Raw genomic sequence first — 20,026 nt, forward strand, 5'->3', positions numbered from 1 at the left:
TGCTTGGAGCATCGGATTTCTACAGTGCAGCTGCACACCCGAATCTTCCCTGTGCCAGTGAAAGAGCACATTCAATGCTATGATTTCATATTTGGAAAAGAACAAAGAGGACTATTGTTTTTTACCAAAAGTAAAGTTGGGCAGAATCTTCTCACCTGGAGGAGAGATGAGAAAGAGGCCTCATTTTTTTCCTAGGACTCTCAAGGGAGGGAAAGAGGGAGGACTCAGAACCCTTTGGTGACACTCTAATGCTGGAGGTAAACAAGGTTTGGAAGCACTGGTGTCTTGGAAAAGGTGCAGGAGGTTCAGGCAGTGGGAAAGGGGGCCTGTGCCCAGGGCCAGGAAAGAGATTCAACATTACTGGATGGATAGCAAGGAGAGAGAGAAGTGGCGATAAGGCCCAGGGGCCCAGTCATGGAGAGTCTTGTGGGTGGAATGACAGACTTTGAACCTTTCTCTAGTGTTATAGGGATCATAGAAGGGATCGCCCGGTCAGAGTTATGTTATAAAATAACCTCTCCAGCAGCCCCTTCGCAGCTGGGATTCAAGGAGGCTGATGAAGGTGCAAGACCATCTAAGAGGTTATATAATCATCCGAGTGTGAGATGATGCAAGCCAGAAATAAGGCAGGAACAGGACAGCAGGGCTGGAAGCAGGGCCTGATGGGGGCTGTTAAGCAAGATGAGCAGGACTTGAGAACCATTTGGATACGTGGGGTGAAGGAGAGGAAAGAACTAGGAGAACACCAATTTTTCGCCCTAGGCCACTGATTGGATAGTGGTGCCATTTACCAAAATAGGAGACCAGGTTGCTGGGGGAAGATGATGGGTTCAGTTTTGAGTGTACAGAGCTTGGCAAGCCTATGGGACCTCCGGGCAGAGATGTCCGCGAAGTGGTCGGGTGTGTACAGAAATCTGGAAGTCAGGAGTGGTAAACCGAAACCGGGGAAGTAGATGAGGTCGGTCTAGAAACAAAAGAGAAAAAAAGTTTCAGGAAAGCAGGCACTGGCCATGGTGTCCAAGGCTGCAGAAGTGGTCAGGCAAGATGAGGCCTGAGGGGTAGCAGTGGGATTAAAAGCAGTGAAGTAGTCACTGGTGGCCTTAGCAAGAGGTGTGGGGGCAGACACAGCGGACAGAAAAGTGAGTGGGAGATGAGAAGCAAAAATAGAACATGTAGACCCTGCGTCCAAGAGGTTTGCTTAGCAACTTGACAGGGAGTGAGGGTCATGGGACAGGTGTTTGGGATGGGGGAGACTTGAAATTATTTCAAAGTTATTGTATCTCAAACTTCTTGGCCTGCAGCAAAGCTAAAGCAAAAGGTTCCAGTGGCAACCAGATTTTTTAGTAGAATGCTCCACTTAGCTCCCCCAAAATTCTCTTCCAGTTAAGGAACCCTGCATGTCACCCTGTATGACCATCCAAAGAGGAAGTAGATTACTATGAGTAGTAAGAATACCCTAGCTTTAGGTCATTCTCTGTGAGATTTAGGAAAGGGTTTGGGATTGCCATTACACTCTCTCCAACTCTTCTAGCCTGGGGGGAAGGAAACAGAGAGAGTGACTGCATATGAAGGTGAGGGGAATGATTGATGAAGATGGGTCCCAGGAAAAGCTAGAGAGGGAATGTAGGCTCAGAGAGGGATATAGGCTCAGAAAAGGCAGAGGGGCTCAGTGGGGAGGGGCCTCAGTCTGGTGAAGGGAGCACAGTGGAGAAGGTCAGTGAGGGGAGGAGACCAAGTGAAAAGGAGGGGACTCAGTGAAGGGAGTCAGTGAAGGGAAGGAGGCTCAGTGAGAGGAAGGGTCAGAGAAGGAGGAGGCTTAGCAGTAGGTGAGGGGGAGGGAATTGAGAGGAGAAATGTTTTCTGGAACTGCCTGGGATGGTATTTGTGGGGTGGACGGAGGGCCAAGGGGGTGCATATGGCTTTACTTTCATAGTTTCTGGCCAGAGAAGCCAGGGTGCCAGACTGGGCCAAGCCAGAACTGAGGGGTACCAGGTGGCTTCTTTGTCCCAGAGAGCCCTGTAGGCAGGAGGAAGATTACTCATTTACCACCAACTTCAAGAGAGCAGGCTGGACAACCTGAGGCCCAGAGCCAGCTAGCCTACCCCAGCACCTCCAAGCCGGACCCAGTCCTCTGGTGAGGTGGGAAGGGCTCTGGGGCCTTGAACCATCCCCTAGCTCTCTGGTCTCTTCCAAGCCCAGGCTCCCCTGGGGCCTCTTGAGGGGGGTGGGGGAGTGGGTAGTGATATCTCCTACTCTATCCTACAACCCTCCAACAGGCACACATACCCTTACTTGGCTTCAGGGTCTGCCCTAACAACTTCTTCTTATCCTTTCTGGAGTTTAGGGTCTAAACAGGGGTGGTAGGATTTTCAACATATAGACCATAAGCCAAGGAGGGTTCCACATGAGGGGGTCCCAGGAAATTTTCAGACAGCTGGAGAAAAGAAAGGTATTTGGTATCAAGGAAAACCCTGGACTGGGAGTCAACTGGTTTCTAGATCTGTTCTTTTTCCTGTGCAACTCTGAGCAATTGCGTCCCCTTCTAGGTCTCAGTTTCCCCATCATTTCAACAAGGGGGTTGAACCAGATGATCCTTATCACCCCCTGCAGAAGAAAATTAGTCAGAACCAAACTGACCAGGAAAACAGGGCAGTTCACTCCTCTGATCCTCAGTTTCCTCATCTACAAAATGGGTATGATAATAGCACTGGGCTGTGTTGAGGATTATCTGAGTCATCCTCTGGGTTCCCATACAGCCTATTCTCACTCCATCACAGCACGTACTACACTATGTTGTTTTGTTTCTTTTCAGATTTCCCCACCAGAAGGACATCTCCCAAGGTATGGGGAACTGTGCTGAGTTTCTCTGTCTACAGCACCAACTGCAGGCCAGCGCTAGCTTGTGGAATGAAGACATGCCTGTGTATATGAAAAGCACCTAGCCCAATGCTAGACACATGGTAGGACCTTAATTAACATAAATATTGTTGATATTTTGGTGTATTCAGCCAGGCAGGAGACTGGGAACATGAGAGAGATGACTAGGTCGGGAGAAGGTCCCAGGATTTCTTCAAAATCCACAGCCCTGAAGCCCCCTGCCAGGCTGTGGGACTCTGTCCCACCCCACCTACCACTGTAGTGCCGCAGCCCTCCCCTGTCTTGCCACACCTGTTCTAGCTCTTCCTGCTATGGAAACCAAAAGCCAAGCGCTTTATCAAACAAACACAGCATTTATTGTGGCTTCCTCAAGGTCTGCGGTAGGTTTGGAAGAACAGACAGTACCTTCCTTCTTCCTCTCCTTCCAGGGCTCCATTAAAGGCCATGTGGGCCAAGACACGTATGCTGTGCAGAGCAGGTAGAGAGTGAGAGCACGGGCTCTGGTGCTGGCTGAGGGAACTTGGATAAGTCACTGGCCACCTCTCACTCTCATTCGTAAGAGATGTGATACTGTCTCTGTACTGTTTGATCCCCGTAAGAATCCTGCAAGACAGGCATTATGCGGTGAAGCCACCAAGATTCACAAGCTGATGAGACTGGGCTTCAGGCCCTGCTACCTCCGATTAATTATCAGCCCCTCACCTGTCAACCTTGTTGGTACTTCTGTGTCTACCTCTCTTCTTCCCCACTTGCACTGCCATGATTCCAACCAGGCCACCACCATCTCTGCAACAGCCTTGAGAAGATCTCCTGGCTTCAGGCTCCCCCTCTACAGCCCCAATCCATCTATGCTCCTTTCCAAGCCATTCACCTCAGAATAGCCTAGTGACTATTGGAGTGACATAGGCCTGAATCTGACCATGTCACTCCCCTATTTAAAATCCTTCCAGTCCCCTACTCCCAAATGTCTCTTAGAATCCCACCTAGACTCCATGGCATGCCTTAAGAGGTCCTGCAAGAGCAGAGACATGCTTGTTTCTCAGTTTCTGCTTGCTTTCTCCATATTGTCCCACTGCCACCAAAGCCCAACCCCACTAGACATCCTTCATTTCATCAATAACCTTGCACTCTCTGGACCCTCAGCACAAGTCGTTCTCTCTCCTTGGAGCGGTTTCCTTACCTTCACCACACCCTCTTGGCAAACTTAGAAGTCATTTCATGTCTCAGCTAAAGGAAGCTTCCTTAACACCCAGCCTGTTCCCATAGAGTCTTGTATATCCAGGACTACACCATGGCATTCATCAGTCTGTGCCAGAATTACCTCTTAACTTGTCTTTTTCCTGCCCTTAGACCATTAGCTCTTTGGGGGAGGGGCCCTATGTAACCTGTTCACCTTTGGATGCCCCCCGTCTAGCAAAATTTCCAGCACAGAGCTGATGTTCAGTAAAGGAGAGACAAGGCCCATGCCCATGGTGCAATTTGGAGAATAAAATGACTGTGTCTTCCATGCAATCAAGGAATATCATGTTTTTCTAGAAGCATTCAGAGGTCACGAATATCTGTAACAGTCTGAGAAAACTTTGTAGTGGAATCCCTGAACCAGATCTTGAATAAGTAGGTTTTAGATGGCCAGAGATGAGTAGGAGGCTTTCCAGGCAGGAGTCACTGACTGGGCAAAGGCAAGCAGGCAGACACAAAAATAATACACATGGGTGTGACCAGAAGGCCAACCTAGTTGAAGTAGAAAATTTGTACACAGAACAGTAAAAGAAAAGATTGAAAAAATTGAGTAGGGACATGGGTTACAGTTCAATCCAAATTTCTCTGCCTAGTATTCCAGGCCCTTCATTGCCTCTTTCCAGACCCAACGCTGGAGCTGGAGCTGTTCCCCTAAGCATAACCTGTGTTCCAGCCTCTGCACCTTTTACTATCCTTATCCTTCTACCTTCCCTTCTATCCAAGTTGCAGTCATCACTAGGGAATTGGCAATTCATTGGGAATCTAGATAGATTAAAAGTCTAACAACAAAAAAGAAAAAAGAAAAAAACATGACTATAAAAGAACTAGAAGACAATACAGAAAAATATTTTATAAGTTTGAAATGATGAAAACCTCCCTAAACAAGACACAAACTCAAGAGAGTCAAAGCAAAGATGATCAGATTTGACTGCATAAAAAATATAAAATAATGAACAATTTAAAAAGAACTTAAGTCTAAGGCCATGCTACCCTGAACAAGCCCTATCCTTTCTGGTCTCGGAAGCTAAGCAGGTGGGCCTGGTTAGTACTTAGATGGGAGACCACCTAGGAAGACCAGGAGCTGTAAGCGTAAATAAAAAAATAAGGGATTATAAGCTGACAAGATCCTTGCAATATGTGAGGTCAATTGAGGGTTGCATAAAAAATAAAATAAAATAATTAATTAAAATTAAAGAATAAAATAAAAAAGAACTTAAGAAAACAATTCCATTTACAAGAGCATTGAAATGAATAAAATACTTGGGAAGAAACCTAAACAAGGAGGTGAAAGATCTGTACCCTGAAAACTACAAAACATTACTGAGAGAAATTAAAGAAAACAGAAATAAATGGATTGGAAGACTTAAAAGTGTTAAGATAGTCATACTACCTAAGTAATCTACAGATTCAATGAAACCCCTATCAAAACCTAATGTAATTTTTTGTAGAAATAGAAAAATTCATCCTGAAATTCATATGGAATCTCAAAAGACCCAAATAATCAAAAAGAACGACAAAGTTGGAGGACCCACACTTCTGGATTTCAAAACATACTACAAAGCTATGCTATTCAAAACAGCATGGTATTAGCGTAAAGACAGACACATAGACCAAAGAAATAGAATAGAGAACCCAGAATTAAACTCTCACATATGGTCACATACAGTCAAATGATTTTCAGCAAAGATGCCAAGAACACACAATGAGGAAAGGGCAGTCATTTCAACAAATAATGTTGAGGAAACTGGATCTCCACATGCAAAACAATGAAGTTGGGTTCTTGCCTAACACCATATACAAAAATTAACTCAAAATAGATCAAAGACCTAAACATAAGAGCTAAAACGATAAAACTCTTAGAAGAAAACAAAGCAAAAACTTCATGACATTGGACTTGGCAACAATTTCTTGGATATGACACTAAAAGCACAAGAAACAAAAGAAAAATCAGACAAATTAGACTTCACAAAAATTTTAAACTTTGTGCATCAAAGGACACTATGGGAGAATGAAAAGGCAACCCACAAAATGGTTTTAGAATATATTTGTAAATCATATATCTGATAAAAGTTTAATATCAAGAATAGAGGGGGAATTCCTAAAACTCAACACACACACACACACACACACACACACGCACAGTGATGCAAAAATGGGCAAAGGACTCAAATAGATGTTTCTCTAAAGAAGATATACAAATGTCCTGAAAAGATGCTCAACATTACTAATCATGATGGAAATGAAAATCAAAACCGCAATGAGATTCCACTTCATACCCATTAGAATGGCTACTGTCAAAAAAAAAAAAAGAAAGAAAGAAAAAAGAAAATAACAACTGTTGGCAAGGATGTGGAGAAATTGGAAACCTGGTGGACTATCGGTGGGGATATAAAATGGTACAGCCACTGTACTCTGGTACAAAAACCTGATAAAGACAACACAAAAAAAGAAAATTACAAGCCAATATTTCTGACGAATATAGATGCAAAAATTCTAAACAAAATACTAGCAAATTGAATACAACAATACATTTAAAAGTTAATATATCACGATCGAGTGGAGTTCTATCCAGAGACACAAGGATGGTTCAACATATGCAAATCAATCAATGTGATACACCACATTAACAAAATGAAGGATATAAATCATATGATCATATCGATTGATGCAGCAAAAGCAACTGACAAGATATAGCATCTATTTATGATTAAAACATTTTAATAAAATGAGTATAGAAAGAAAATACCTTAACATAGTAAAGGCCATATATGAAAAACCTTCAGTTAATATCATATTCAATGGTGAAAAACTGAAAGCTTTTCCTCTAAGATTAGGAACAAGACAATTATGTCCACTCTCATCATTGTTATTCAACATAGTACTAGAAGTCTGAGCCAGAGCAAGCAAGAGAAAGAAATAAGGGGCATCTAAATTGGGAATAGAGAAGCAAAATTGTCACTTTTTGCAGATGACAGGATTCTATATGCAGAAAACCCCAAAGAGTCCACCAAAAGACTATTAGAAACAAACAAATTCAGTAAAGTTGCAGGGTATAAAATCAATGTACAAAACTCCATTGTGTTCTCATATATTTACAATAAAATATCAGAAAAAGAAATGAAGAAAACAATTCTATTTGCAATTGCAACCAAAAAAGACAAAATACCTAGGAATAAATTCAACAAAGGAAGTGATGGACTCATACACTGAAAACTATAACACATTTTTGAAAGAAACTGAAGAAGACACAAAGAAATGGAAAGAAATTTGATGCTCGTGGATTGGAAGATTCAACATAGTTAAAATGGTCCTATCACCTAAAGCAATATACAGATTTAATGCAATCCACATTTTTCAAAGAAATAGACCAAAATTATCAAATATGTATGGAACCACAAAGGATCCCAAATAGCTAAAGCAATCCTGAGAAAAAAGAACGAAGTCAGAGGTATCATATCCATGACTTCAAAATATACTACAAAGCTACAGTAATTAAAATTGTATGATATCAGCAAAAAAAAAAAAACAGACAGACCAATGGCACGAAACTGAGAGATTAGAAATAAACCCACACATATGTGGTCACCAATTTTTGACAAAGGAGCCAAAAACATACAATGGAGAAAGGAAAGGCTGTTTGATAAGTGGTGTTGGGAAAATTGGAAAGTCACATGCGAAAGCATAAGACTAGACTTCTATTTGACACCATACACAAAAATTAACTCAAAATGGATTAAAGACTTAAATATAAGTTCTGAAACAATAAAACACATAAAAAAAAAAAACAGGGGAAAAAAAAACATAAATACTGAACTTATAGACCTTGATCTCAGTAAGGCTTTTATGAAGCTAATCTCAAAGGCAAAGGAAGTAAAAGCAAAATACTACTACTATTACTACTACTACTACTATTACTACTACTACTACTACTACTAATAACAATAATAATAATAAATAGGACTACATCAAACTAAAAAGCTTTGCACAGCAAAAGAAACCATCGACAAAACAAAAAGGCAACCAACCCAATGGGAGAAGATATTTGCAAACAATATCTCCAATAAAGGGCTAATATCCAAAATATATAAAGAACTCATACAACTCAACAACCAAAAAACAAATAATCCAGTTAAAAAAATGAGCAGAGAACCTGAACAGACACTTTACCCAAGAAGACATACAAAGGCAACAGATATATGAAAAGATGCTCAACTTCACTAGCTGTAAGGGAAATGCAAAACAAAACCAAAATGAGATACCACCTCACCCCTGACAGAATGGCTATTATCAATAAGACAAGAAATAACAAGAACTGGAGAAGATGTGGAGAAGAAGAAACCCTCATCCTGTTGGAAATATAAACTGGTACAACCACTATGGAAAACAGTATGGAGTTTCCTCAAAAAATTAAGAATAAGAGCTATCATATGACCAAGAAATCCTTCTTCTGGGTAGCTACCTAAAATTTTTGAAAAATGTATTTGTAAAGATATGTGTACCCCTATGTTTATTGCAGCATTATTCATGGTAGCCAAGACATGGAAACAACCTAACTGTCCTTCAATAGATGATTGGATAAAGAAGCTGTGGTACATATATATACAATGGAATACTACTCAGTCATAAGAAAAGATGAAATACTGTAATTTGTGAAAACATGGATGGATCTTGAAAGTATTATGCTAAGCAAAATAACTCAGACAGAAAAGAACAAGAACCATATGATTTCATTCATATATGGGATATAAAACCAAAAGTGACAAACAAAAAAACATAGAAACTCACAGACAACAGTACGGTGTTTACCGGAGGGGAAGGGAGATGGAAAGACATTGAAGAGGGCAAAGAGGGTTAAACATATGGTGACGGACGGAGACTAGACTGTGGATGGTGAGCACGCAGTGCAATATATAGATGATGTATTATAGAATCATACACTTGAAACTTACATAATGTATTAACCAATGTCACCCTAATAAATTTAATTTTTAAAAAATTGTCCTTGAGTTGATAATCGTCGAAGCTAGGTGGTAGGTACATGGCGGTTCCCGTTCTATCTCCTCTCATGTATGTTTAAAATTTTTCATACTAAAAAGTTAAACAAGAAAAGGTACATTTGTACTGACAGAAAAATATAACTCAGAAATACTTTCCCACCTTTGCACTATAAAACACCACCTCCTCGCTACTGTATCCTTCACATTGACATACAAACATATTTAGGTATTTCTGTTCTTTAAAAAAAAGTTCCTTTGACTTCACATCTCCAAACAGATGCCACCCCATTTCTCTGCTCACCTTCTCGAGTCATCTCACCTCCAATTTCGCTTCTTCCCTGCCCACACACCAATCAGCCACTCTGGTCTGCTCCTGCCCCCATTCCTTCATGACTTCAAGCTGCTCCTGGCAGGGTCCCCAGCAGCTTCCACGTTGCCATGGCCAATGGTCACTTTTCTATCGGGAGCTTATTCACACCTTGCAGCAATTTTTGACATTGTTGACCGTTCCCTCTTCTTCAGGAACATCACTTACTTACACTTTACTTACACAAAGGTGTGGCACCACCCTTACCTGGCCTTCCTCCTCCCTGTATGCCTACTCCTCTGTCTCCCTTCCTGAGTCCTCTCTCCTGAGCCCTCTTCCTCTAATGCACTGTTGTCCCCTTTGATTGTCTTGCCCATTTCCACAGCTTTAACATGCTCCGGCTCTTGGACCTCTCCTCCAAGCTCCCTATTCAAGTGTCCAGCTTTGCCCTTGGATACCCTAGAGGTAGTGGAGGGCAGCAGTTAACACAGTGGCCCCAAGAGCCCAACCACTTGGGATTGGATCCTGGCCCTGTAGCTTCCAAGCTGTGTGATTAATTAACATCTCTGTGACTCATTTTTCTCAGCTATAAAGGAGGGATCATAAATAACACTTGTACCCTTTCACAGCCATTATGAGGATTAAATGAATTAATGGATATAAGTTAATGGGTATAAAACACTTAGAACAATGCATGTTAAGCACTCAATAAATGTTAACTGTAGTCGTTCCTCACTATCCACTGGGGATTGGTTCCAGGACCCTGGCAGATACCAAAATCCAAAGATGCTCAAGTCCTTTATGTAAAATGATATAGTATTTGTGTAGAGGCTACCGCAGGGTATGCCTACATATTACTTCATTCACATGGATTCAGCAAAGTGCTCAGCATGTGACAAATTCAAGTTTTGTTTTTGGAACTTTACGAGATTTTTTTTTTATGTATATATTTTTGATCCACAGTTGATTGAATCCATGCATGTGAAGCCTGTGGATACAGAGGGCTGAATATATTATAAAATCTCATGGGCATCTCAAACTTAACATGCCTCAAGTGGAACTCTATATTCTCTCTACCACTAGCATCCTATAGAGGAAAAATTAAAAATGTTCCTCTCCAGCCTTCCGCTTCTCAGTAAATAGCACAACTCTCCACCCATGTGGTCAGTCCAGAAACCTGGGAGTTGTTGATTCCTTCCTTTTCCTCATCACCGTCTTCCTTTCTACCCATCCAATCCTTCATTGAATCTTATTAATTCTAAGTCAAAATATGTCTCAAATCTCTCTCTCTCTACCTCCACAGCCACCTCCCAGTCAACGGTTACCATCACGTCCTAACTCGACAACTGCAATAGCCTCCTAGCTGCTTTTCCTTTCCTTCCCCCATTTCCCCTTTAAGCTGTCCCACCCTCACCTTCACCTATGCAGCCAAACAGTCCTATAAAAATGTAAATCATGTCTCTTCCTGCTCAAACCCTTTACTGACTCTCATTTCTCTCAGAATAAAGACCAAATCTCCTACCAGGCCCCATGCATGAACCAACCCCAGCCCACCTCATATATGCCTTTCTCCCCTTGCTTTCTCGGCTCCAACTTCGTCTAACAAAGAAAAGTCTTGTGCACCTCAGGGCCTTTGCACTTGCTATTCCCTCTACCTAGAATACTTTTTCCCGTGGTGTTCATATGAATACCCTCTTCTTATCCTTCATATTTCACCTTACCCAAGGTCTTTCCTTATCACCCTATTTAATATCTCCCGCACCAATTATTATCGAACACAGCATCCTGTTCCTTGAATTTATTGCAATTTGTACTTACATATTTATTTTTATTTGTTTATGGCCTGTCTTCTCCACTGGAGAGTACAAAAGCTGGGGTTTTTTGTTTCCATGTGTGTGTTCCTTGAGGATCAGGGCCATGCAATTGCCATATCCCTGGCTCTATAATTTATACTTGGCATTAGCAGGCGCTCGGTAAATAGTCGTTGAATGAATTATTCGATTGTTGATTTAAAAAGAAAGTCAATTAACGAATGTGTATGGCATTTGGCAATTATGAAAGTGAGACTTAGACATTCGATGACATTATTTCTTGCATGCTCCATTCTGCCCAGGCACTTGGAGACAAGTTGAACTCTAATCTTCCTGAGGTTGGGACGAGTTCCAGGATATTCAGCAGGGCCAAATTTGCTGGGGGGAGGAGCAAGGAAGGAGCCTGGGGGGAGGAGAAGGTTGGATAGCATCCAGCCCTCAGGCAATAGTGATCACAGCTGAGACATCATCATCCTGTCTCATTGGCCCCTTCGGTCATGTGGTTGACACTGTGTCTGTCTGGGCTGAACTGGGGAATATTCTGCCTGCCTACTAAACCCATGGGCCATTCCTCTCTGGGAACCTCTCCCATTCTTGGCCAAGACACTTGTCTCTGTTGAGGTATTCCCTTCCTCTCAGGGCCTCAGCTTTTAAAACACGTAAACCAGCTTTTCTACTTTTCAGTCAGCCACATATGTACATCCCCAGGGGTCAAGGAACACAGAATCTGGAGCACAGAAAAATAGAAAAATGTAGGAAGAAACAAACTAGATTAACATAGAAATACATTATATGCTTGGAAAAGATCATTTAGAGACTGGAGGGGCCAAAACGAACATTCCCAGTGAGAAGGCAGCAATGCAGGGGAGAGATGGGGCCATGGAGATGGAGAGAAGTGAATGGATATCAGAGCCATCTGGGAGATAAAAATCAACAGAACTATGTGAGGGATTGGATGGGGGTGCGGGAGGTAAGGAAGAAGGAGGTGTTAAGAATGACTCCTAAGATTCTGTATTGGGAGGTGGGATGGCTTCACCAGGGCACATGATGTTTCCACTTGTGGAACACCATCCTCCACTGTAACCCCTTCACCTGGCGGACTCCTACTCCTCTTTCAGATCTCCATCCAAGCATCACTTTTTCAGAGCCACCTTATCTGACCCCAGGGCTTGTCGGATTCCTTGGTTTTACATTCTCACTTTCCTTTGCATATTTAAGTGCAAAGGTGTATGACTGACTACATATCCATTAGTATAATCTCCACCAGACTGCCAGGCCTGTGAGTTGACCCTTGCGCCCCCAGTGCCTAGCACACAGTAGGTGCTCAATAAATGAAGGCTCCAAAATGCAGGCAAAGGAAGCTGGAGTGTACCTTCAGGCTTATAAGCGGGGAGTGGAAATTGCTGGTTTCCAAAATACAAGGACTCCCTCCATCACCTCCACTCAAAATGGGAAGATGTCTTCACTCCACCCACTTTAAAAATCTGTGCAATGATGAGACTGTTACTGGGGCTACAGTGACGGTGCACATGAGACTGGGTAAAAAAAAAAAAAAAGTTGACAAGCATTGCTGTTAACGGGGCCTGTCAGAGGTTCTGGTGCAGAGAAGTCAAATGGATGAAAGCAAGAGATGATCTATGGACCTGGAGTCAGGCTTGGAAGGGAGTAGGTACTGGTGGGGCCTGGAGGTTGCAGAGAGGCCTCCAGGGGTGTTCTAGACACCACAGTTTATGGGATGATCATGTGCAATCCCCGCCTGTAACAACGGTCCCAGGGCTTCCCCAGCCCGCTCTGAAGAAAATAAATATTCCACAGAATCTACTGTTGTGTGGTTCATGGATTTGTATTGTTCATGGCTGTGTCTAGAAAGGCACGTAGTAGAGAGGTTCCAAAAGTGTCTGTGGATTGTTGAAGGAAGGACAAATGTTCTCAAAGTACTCAGTGAATCTCCGGGACGCACAGGGGAATTACCACTCCCACGAGAGAAAGGCTGCTGTGAGGATTAAACAAGATAATGTATGTGAAAATCCTGGCATCTTAATAAACTCAGGTTCAAAATCTGTGAGGAGAGAAACGGAGCTATGGGCGGGGGCGGTCGCGGGGAGTGGGAATGAGATGGGAGGAGGCAGAGTGGCAGTCATTTAGGGGTCCCTTGGGGACAGGCCCGTGAGAAACCTCGAGGGGTCTTTCTGGGAGCCCCAGCTCGCCCCAGTATGACTAACACCCCTGCCACACCCGGCTGGGGGGCAGGAATTTGCCCTGATGACCTCTCCAGGCGCACTGCTGTCACCATGGCGACCAACCTCGGAACAAGCTGCCTGATTGTCCCTGCTCAGCGGGGCAGGTGAAACCCTGCCCACGTGACCGATACAGGTCCTGGTGCGGTTACAGGACAGCCGCCTCCTCCCCGCCTTAACCCATTCAACGCCGCTGCCACCAGGGTGCAGTGTCCCAGCCGTCGCAGGCCGCACCCCTTAGGCTGGCCGTCTCCGGCCCTAAGGGCGGAACACTGCACCAGGAGTCACACAGCTTGGGAAGGAATTCGGGCTGGGCCACTCTCCAGCTGAGTGATTGGGAGCTGGGTTACTTCATCCCCGCATCACCATTTTCACAGCAGTAAAATGAGGATGAGTACACCCTTCCACTTCACAGGGGGATTGTGACCACTGGGAACAGGGACTCAGAAGTGTAGACTCGACCTCCTCCCGGAGGTAGCGAGTTCTTGTTCTGCACCCGTTCCTTTCCCCCGACATCACCTCAGCATATCAGAGGTTCTGAAGGCCTCCTCTCCAGCGGTTTGACAGCCCCCAAAAGGGAGACCCTCACCGACCAACAGCGAGTTCCTAATGAGCTGGGGAGGAGTGGGCAGCCCCAGCTGACTCCTCCCAAACATGACATCACCAAAGTCCTTCCCTGGTAGCAACAAGTGGAAACCTCAAGCCCACGTTTTTTTTTTTGTTTGTTTGTTTGTTTTTGCTTGTTGACCCTGCCCTAACCAGCCACATGACAAGGCTGGAGCCCAGGACTCAGGAATGTCTCAAGGTTGCTTCTGCCCCTGGATCCGGGGATCTGGTGTTAAGGGTCCTGGGCCAGGCTTGGGTTATGGGGCTAGACAGTAGCCTGAAGAGAAAGTGGGGGACAGTTTGAAATACTACCTTCCTGAATCACCAACATTATGTGAACCCCTTTCCCTTACTTCCACCAACTCTAGAAAAACACTTTGCTTGATCCACTCTTCTCTTCAAAGACCCCTCCCAGGCCTTGGACCAGCCCCAATCCAGGGCTAGGATGTTCTCATCGCTCCCCTAAAGACTATTCTGGCAACGAATGATCACACCACCTGGCGTGTGTAGAGTCCCCAGTGACCTCAAAGCCTTCCTAATATTAGAACGAAATACCTGCCAGTCCCCAGGCTGACTCAAGATGGGGGCCGTTTTATCAGGCAAAGGCATTTATTGGGCCTTAGAGTTAGATGCCTCCACTGGTACTGACTCCATCCGCCTGCCCTAAAGAGCAAGAGAAAGGCCAGTATAACCCACACTAGCCCAGGTGTCATCTCCTGGAGGGGGTACAGAGCAGGTCCCCAGCTGAACCTTCACCTAAGCCTCAGCTAGTGCCCTAAATCTCCCCATGATCATTCAATAAAACTACAATTGCACTTTGCACTGGATGAGCAAAACATGGCTCTGGTCCTCCAGGAGCCCCCAGCCTGTGGTGAACACAGAGAAGGTCAGTTCTATAATACTGTATAGTAGACTCCAACAAATGCTTTGAGAACATGGGTTAAAAGAGATTAGTTTCAACTGGAGAAATCTGGGAAGTCTCGAGGAGGAGGTAGCAGTTATCCTGAACTCAGGCAACTGTCTATCTGGAAGGCAGACACAGCATCTCAGCAGAGGGGTGGAGGTTGGGGGTGAAGACCTAAAGGGTAATGTGTAGTATAGTTCTCAGGGTGCCTCTTTGGGAAGTAAGAGATTGGGGAGCATGGATGAAAACATAGGTAGGATCAGACTGGTGGAGGCTTGAGACTTGGTGATGAAATTTTAACTCTCAACTTTAGGGATGGCGAGTCCCTGAAGGTTTCTGAGCAGAATGCTGTAGAACAGCAGTCCCAAACCTTTTGGGCACCAGGGACAGGTACTCCCATGAGAATCTAATGCCTGATGATCTGAGGTGGAGCCGAGGCGGTGATATTAGCACTTAGGAGCAGCCGCAAATACAGATGAAGCTTCTCTTGCTTGCCCACAGCTTACCTCCTGCTGTGTGGCCAGGTTCCCAAAAGGACCACAGGTCTGCCGCTGGGGTTGGGGGTGGGGGGAACCACTGCTACAGAAAGAGTAGCTACTCTTACAACTGCTGAAGGATGGATTGCAGCGGAAGCCCTCTGAGACCTCAGACCATACCACCTCAGCCACCACGACCACAGAGTGGGGAGAGAAGATGGTAGCAGGTCAGGGTTCCAAAGGAAGGCTATTTCTCTGCAGGATGTATTGATTTCTAATGGTGGGAGGACTGTTCATTTCTCCACTGGTAAATTAGAGGGGTGGGAGGCGGGGAGTAGATCTGAGCCATTTCAGCTTAAATGCCCCCACCAGTACAAACACCTTGCCAGGGTTTGACCCTGGCCTCCCATCTTGACTCGCATCATGAATGGCACAGCAGAGGTTCTGGTTTGCCTCAGTTTCCCTATCTTTAAAGGGTGGGGATAGCGGATGGCCGAAGATACCCTCTAGAGTCCCTCCCAGCTCTTTTCAGAGTCCATGACTTCTGGATGGGTAAGAGGTGCTCCGTCTGGCCCGTCTGGGCGCCTGACTGTGGAGCACTGAGCACGCCTCTCGGCTGCCCCCGTCCGCGGCACAAACTATGGCACCCACCTAAGGTAGTGCGTGAGGGCAGAAGGGAAGACCAGGTGGGGCTGCAGGCACAGGCCAGAGCAAAGAGGGCCTCTTTGGCTTGCCGGAGACCTGCCCCGCGGCTGCCCAGAGCTCACGCCAAAAGCCAAGTTATCCCGCGCGGCTGGAACCGGATTCCCAGACTGGCAGCAAGTATTCCGAGCGGAACAGGATGGGCGGAGCTTCGCAGGGGCGGAGGCAGGGCGTAGCCAGGGCCACTTCCTGGCGGAAGGCGCGGTGCCTACGGGGTAACGTACAGGCGTAAGGGGCGGAGCTGGCGCGAGGACCGTTTGTGGGGATTATGTGTGGAAACAGGAGCAAAGGTGGGGAACTCTGCTGTAGGGGGCGGGGGGGGAGCGGGGTACCAGTCAGAACTGAGCAGGGTTCTGAGCAAAGGCGGCAGGCGGAGCATAGGTACAGGACTTACACGCGAGGTGAGCGCTGGGTAGCAGTTTCCAGTTATGCTCTGCTGGGCCCGTACCTGGAGGCTTCCCCAGAGGGGGCTCGGCCTCTCCAGAACTAGCTTCTCCACGGTGCCTGTCGCACACAGCAGCAGCAGCAGCGGTCAAGGCGGCGCCGATCCAAGGTCAGTCAAGGGGACCCGATGGGAGGCTGTCCTTTAATTCTTCCCCTCTGGCCCGACCCCGCTTGCCCCACCTCCTGCGCTTGGCTGCTTACACCCCGGTACCCATTCTCCAGCCAGCTCAGAATCTTTCCCCCATCTTTGCTCCTCCCGCCAGACCGGTGCGGCTTTCCTACAAGCTTCTGGACGGGGACGCAGTCCGTCCGGCCCTCGTCTTTCTTCATGGTCTCTTAGGTAGCAAAAACAACTTCAACTCCGTCGCCAAGGCCCTGGCCCAGCACACAGGCCGGAGGGTAAGCTTCCGGGAGAGGAGGGGTCCCGCAGGAGGAGGGGCCTTGCGGGCGGGACCAGGAATGAGGACGAAGCCATGCCAGCTTCTCTGCCCTCACTGCTGGGTCTCCGCTGAGCAGTGACAGGTCTGTCTGAGCAGAGATGAAAGGAGAGATTGACCTTCTAAGGATGGAGCCCGCAGGGCAGACCCAGGCCCTAGATGGACCCCATTCATTCCCTTGGGCTTCCATCTATTCAGTCCATTTCCATCTGCATGCCCCACACTGAGCTACTCTTGGCTGTACAATGCCTAAGTGCCAACACCCTCTCTGCCAAAGGGGCCAGCCTCTGTTGTTCACCAGGGATGATGGGGCTTCCCACCTATTACGGCAGCCCATCCTTCTGTGCTTCATCTGTTGGAAATTCTTGGCATCTTCTTTTTCTGGGGTTGCCACCCAGCCAGGCCAGACTCTCAGAGATATGGTCACACTCCTAAGGCCTTCTCCTCTGTGTCATAGCGACCCCAGGTTTTTCGTCTGGGAACCGGGCCCTCTCCCCTTCTTTCAGAATCTCTCCCCAGGCTCTCCACCCCCTACTTTCAGGCTTTCCAGGCCTTTGGCCGTCTACACCTGGAATTTTGATGCCAGTGTTGTCTCCCCTTACCCCATTCCCCAGGTGCTGACAGTAGATGCTCGGAACCATGGTGACAGCTTCCACAGCCCAGACATGAGCTATGAGGCCATGAGTCAGGACCTACAGGACTTCCTGCCCCAGCTAGGCCTCGTGCCCTGTGTCCTAATTGGCCACAGCATGGGAGGAAAGACAGCCATGCTGCTGGCACTACAGAGGGTGAGTCATCCCTATCCAGCTTCCTTCCATCCAGTATAGACTCTGAGTGCCCAGCAGGCAACTTGGGACTCAAAGGAGCTTTGGATGGCCAAGTTCAGGATCTGGGAACTATGCCTGCAGCCACTGTGCCTGCCCTAAGACTGGTCCCCATTCTGGTTCTCTCCCACAGCCAGAGCTGGTGGAACGTCTGATTGTCGAGGACATGAGCCCCGTGGAATTCACGTCCGACCCGAACATTCATACCTACATAGCAGCCATGAGAGCCATAGACATCCCAGACAAGGTGCCCCTCTCCCATGCCCGTAAACTGGCTGATGAACAGCTCAGCCGTGTTGTCCAGGTGATGCCCCCAAGCCCCCAAGTGCATGTTGGGACCTGTCAAAGTAAGAGTGGTGGCCCCAGGCCTCACAGGAAGCTCTCCAAACAGGACATTAACATGCGGAAGCTCATGCTCACCAACCTGGTGGAGGCAGACGGGCGCTTGGTGTGGAGGCTGAACCTGGATACCATGGCCAAGCATTTGGACAAGATTTTAGCCTTCCCACCACAACAAGAACCCTTCCCTGGGCCAACCCTCTTCCTCTGTGGTGAACACTCTAAATACGTACAGTAAGCCAAGCTGAGTAGTAGGTGGAGTATGCCTTACTTACCCAGGCATAAGCCTGGGGAGCTTGCCTCAGGGAGGGCTTGGATGTGGTCAGGGGGCTCTTAAGAGCTCAGCAACCCCATGGGGCATGTAGGCTCATGTGGTTCTCCATCTGTCCCTGCTCTGCCTTTAATTGTCTTTTTTTCCTCCCTATATCTCCAGTCCCAGCCACTACCCTGAGATTAGGAGACTCTTCCCTCAGGCCCAGATGCAGACGGTGCCTAACTCTGGCCACTGGATCCACGCCAGCCACCCACAGGAGTTCATGGCTGCCATTCGAGACTTTCTGGTGTGAGAGTTGCTAGCCAAAGAGGGCATGTTTGAAACCCCAGGCTCTGTGGCCTGCTCCACGTTTCTATACAGAAGGACTCGGGCAGGCACTTAGAGGGCATGAGGGTATAATGGTGGTCATATCTCAAGCTTTAATGAATAAAGACTGCTCTCAAGGTCCTGGGCTGAGCTCTCTCACCGCCAGCGCCCCCACCGACCCAGGGAGAATTGTACCCAATGGACTCTGGCTGCTTCAGGTTCCACAGGGGTTCTCAAAGTGCCCCTGGACTCTCTCTGCAGCTGACTCTCGACCTGCTGCCTCACCAGCTGCTGCATGTCCTCCTGAGGGCAGGAGAGCAGGTTAAGGGGCAGACCCTGGGCTCATCTCCCTGTGCCTCCCAGACCCCCTGGCATTCCCACCCTACCTCCCAGGCCTCCACCTCCTGCCTCAGTCTCAGTTTCTCCTCCAAGACTTCTAGCAGCTGGGCCTCCACAGCTCGTAATTTGGCTTTGCATGTGTCCAGCTCAGCCTCCACTGCCCGTTTCCTGCAGGTAACAGGGAGAACAGCCTGAGGTCTGGGCCCTGCAGATCCGACGCTGGGCCCTGGGGGTAGGCAAGTGTGGCCACGCTACCTGCCTCGTGACCGAGTGGGTGTTTATGTGGCTTTTCTTCCAGGAATGCCTGACTCCCCCCTCCCCTCCTCTAGCAGGACAGAGTCCTGAGGGTGAGTCACCCCCTCCCCCGCAACCTCCACAAGCAGCTGCCTCTCACTTGGCAATGGCTTCATCCCGCTCCTGGAGGACTTGGTCCAGCGAGTGCTCTGCCTGGGTGTCCCCCAGTGCTCCAGCCACTTGGGATTCCGGGCTCTGTTGTAGTATGACAGAGGAGGGAACAGTAATCTGGGGCTTGCCTGGATGAGGTACCCCACTCTGGGCCCTTCTGTCCTGGCCCTGGTCCTCATGCTGATATCAAGAAGGGAAGGGTCTGAGACATTCCATACCTGCCCCCCAGTGCCCTAGTCTCATGTGCTTCTGATGGTGGCGCAGGGAGACCTGTGCCATGCTGAAGGGGTGGCAGGTGTCACCCCTACCTAACATAAGGATAAGCAGAGGGGACAGAGTGTTGGATCCCCCAAAGAGGAAAGGAGTTCTCACCCATGCCCAGAAAAGAGACAAGGTGGGTTCAGAAAGACACTTACCCCACAAGGGCCCCAGTCAGAAAGGGTGGCCTGGTGACAGGGACTCTTGTCAGCCGGGTGGGGCAGTTGGAGGACACAGCCCTTTG

At 47.1% G+C, this 20,026-nt stretch overlaps 1 protein-coding gene across 2 annotated transcripts; it reads left to right on the forward strand.

The window, feature by feature from the left end:
• The first annotated feature begins 16,431 nt into the window (after positions 1–16,431).
• On the forward strand, positions 16,432–18,921 carry ABHD11 (abhydrolase domain containing 11). Of its 2 annotated transcripts, XM_039849064.1 has the most exons (6): positions 16,438–16,709; positions 16,864–16,999; positions 17,652–17,825; positions 17,995–18,165; positions 18,253–18,434; positions 18,634–18,921. In XM_039849064.1, exons 1-6 carry the CDS (start codon positions 16,585–16,587, stop codon positions 18,764–18,766), a joined length of 921 nt encoding a protein of 306 aa, XP_039704998.1. In that variant the 5' UTR covers positions 16,438–16,584; the 3' UTR covers positions 18,767–18,921. The 2 variants fall into 2 exon arrangements, with proteins under 2 accessions (XP_039704999.1, XP_039704998.1); XM_039849065.1 differs by lacking the exon at positions 17,995–18,165 and having other exon boundaries at positions 16,432–16,709.
• The last annotated feature ends 1,105 nt before the right edge of the window (positions 18,922–20,026 follow it).

This window comes from Pteropus medius, unplaced genomic scaffold (assembly GCF_902729225.1).
Source record: "Pteropus medius unplaced genomic scaffold, Ma_sr-lr_union100, whole genome shotgun sequence".
Taxonomy (NCBI): Eukaryota; Metazoa; Chordata; class Mammalia; order Chiroptera; family Pteropodidae; genus Pteropus; species Pteropus medius.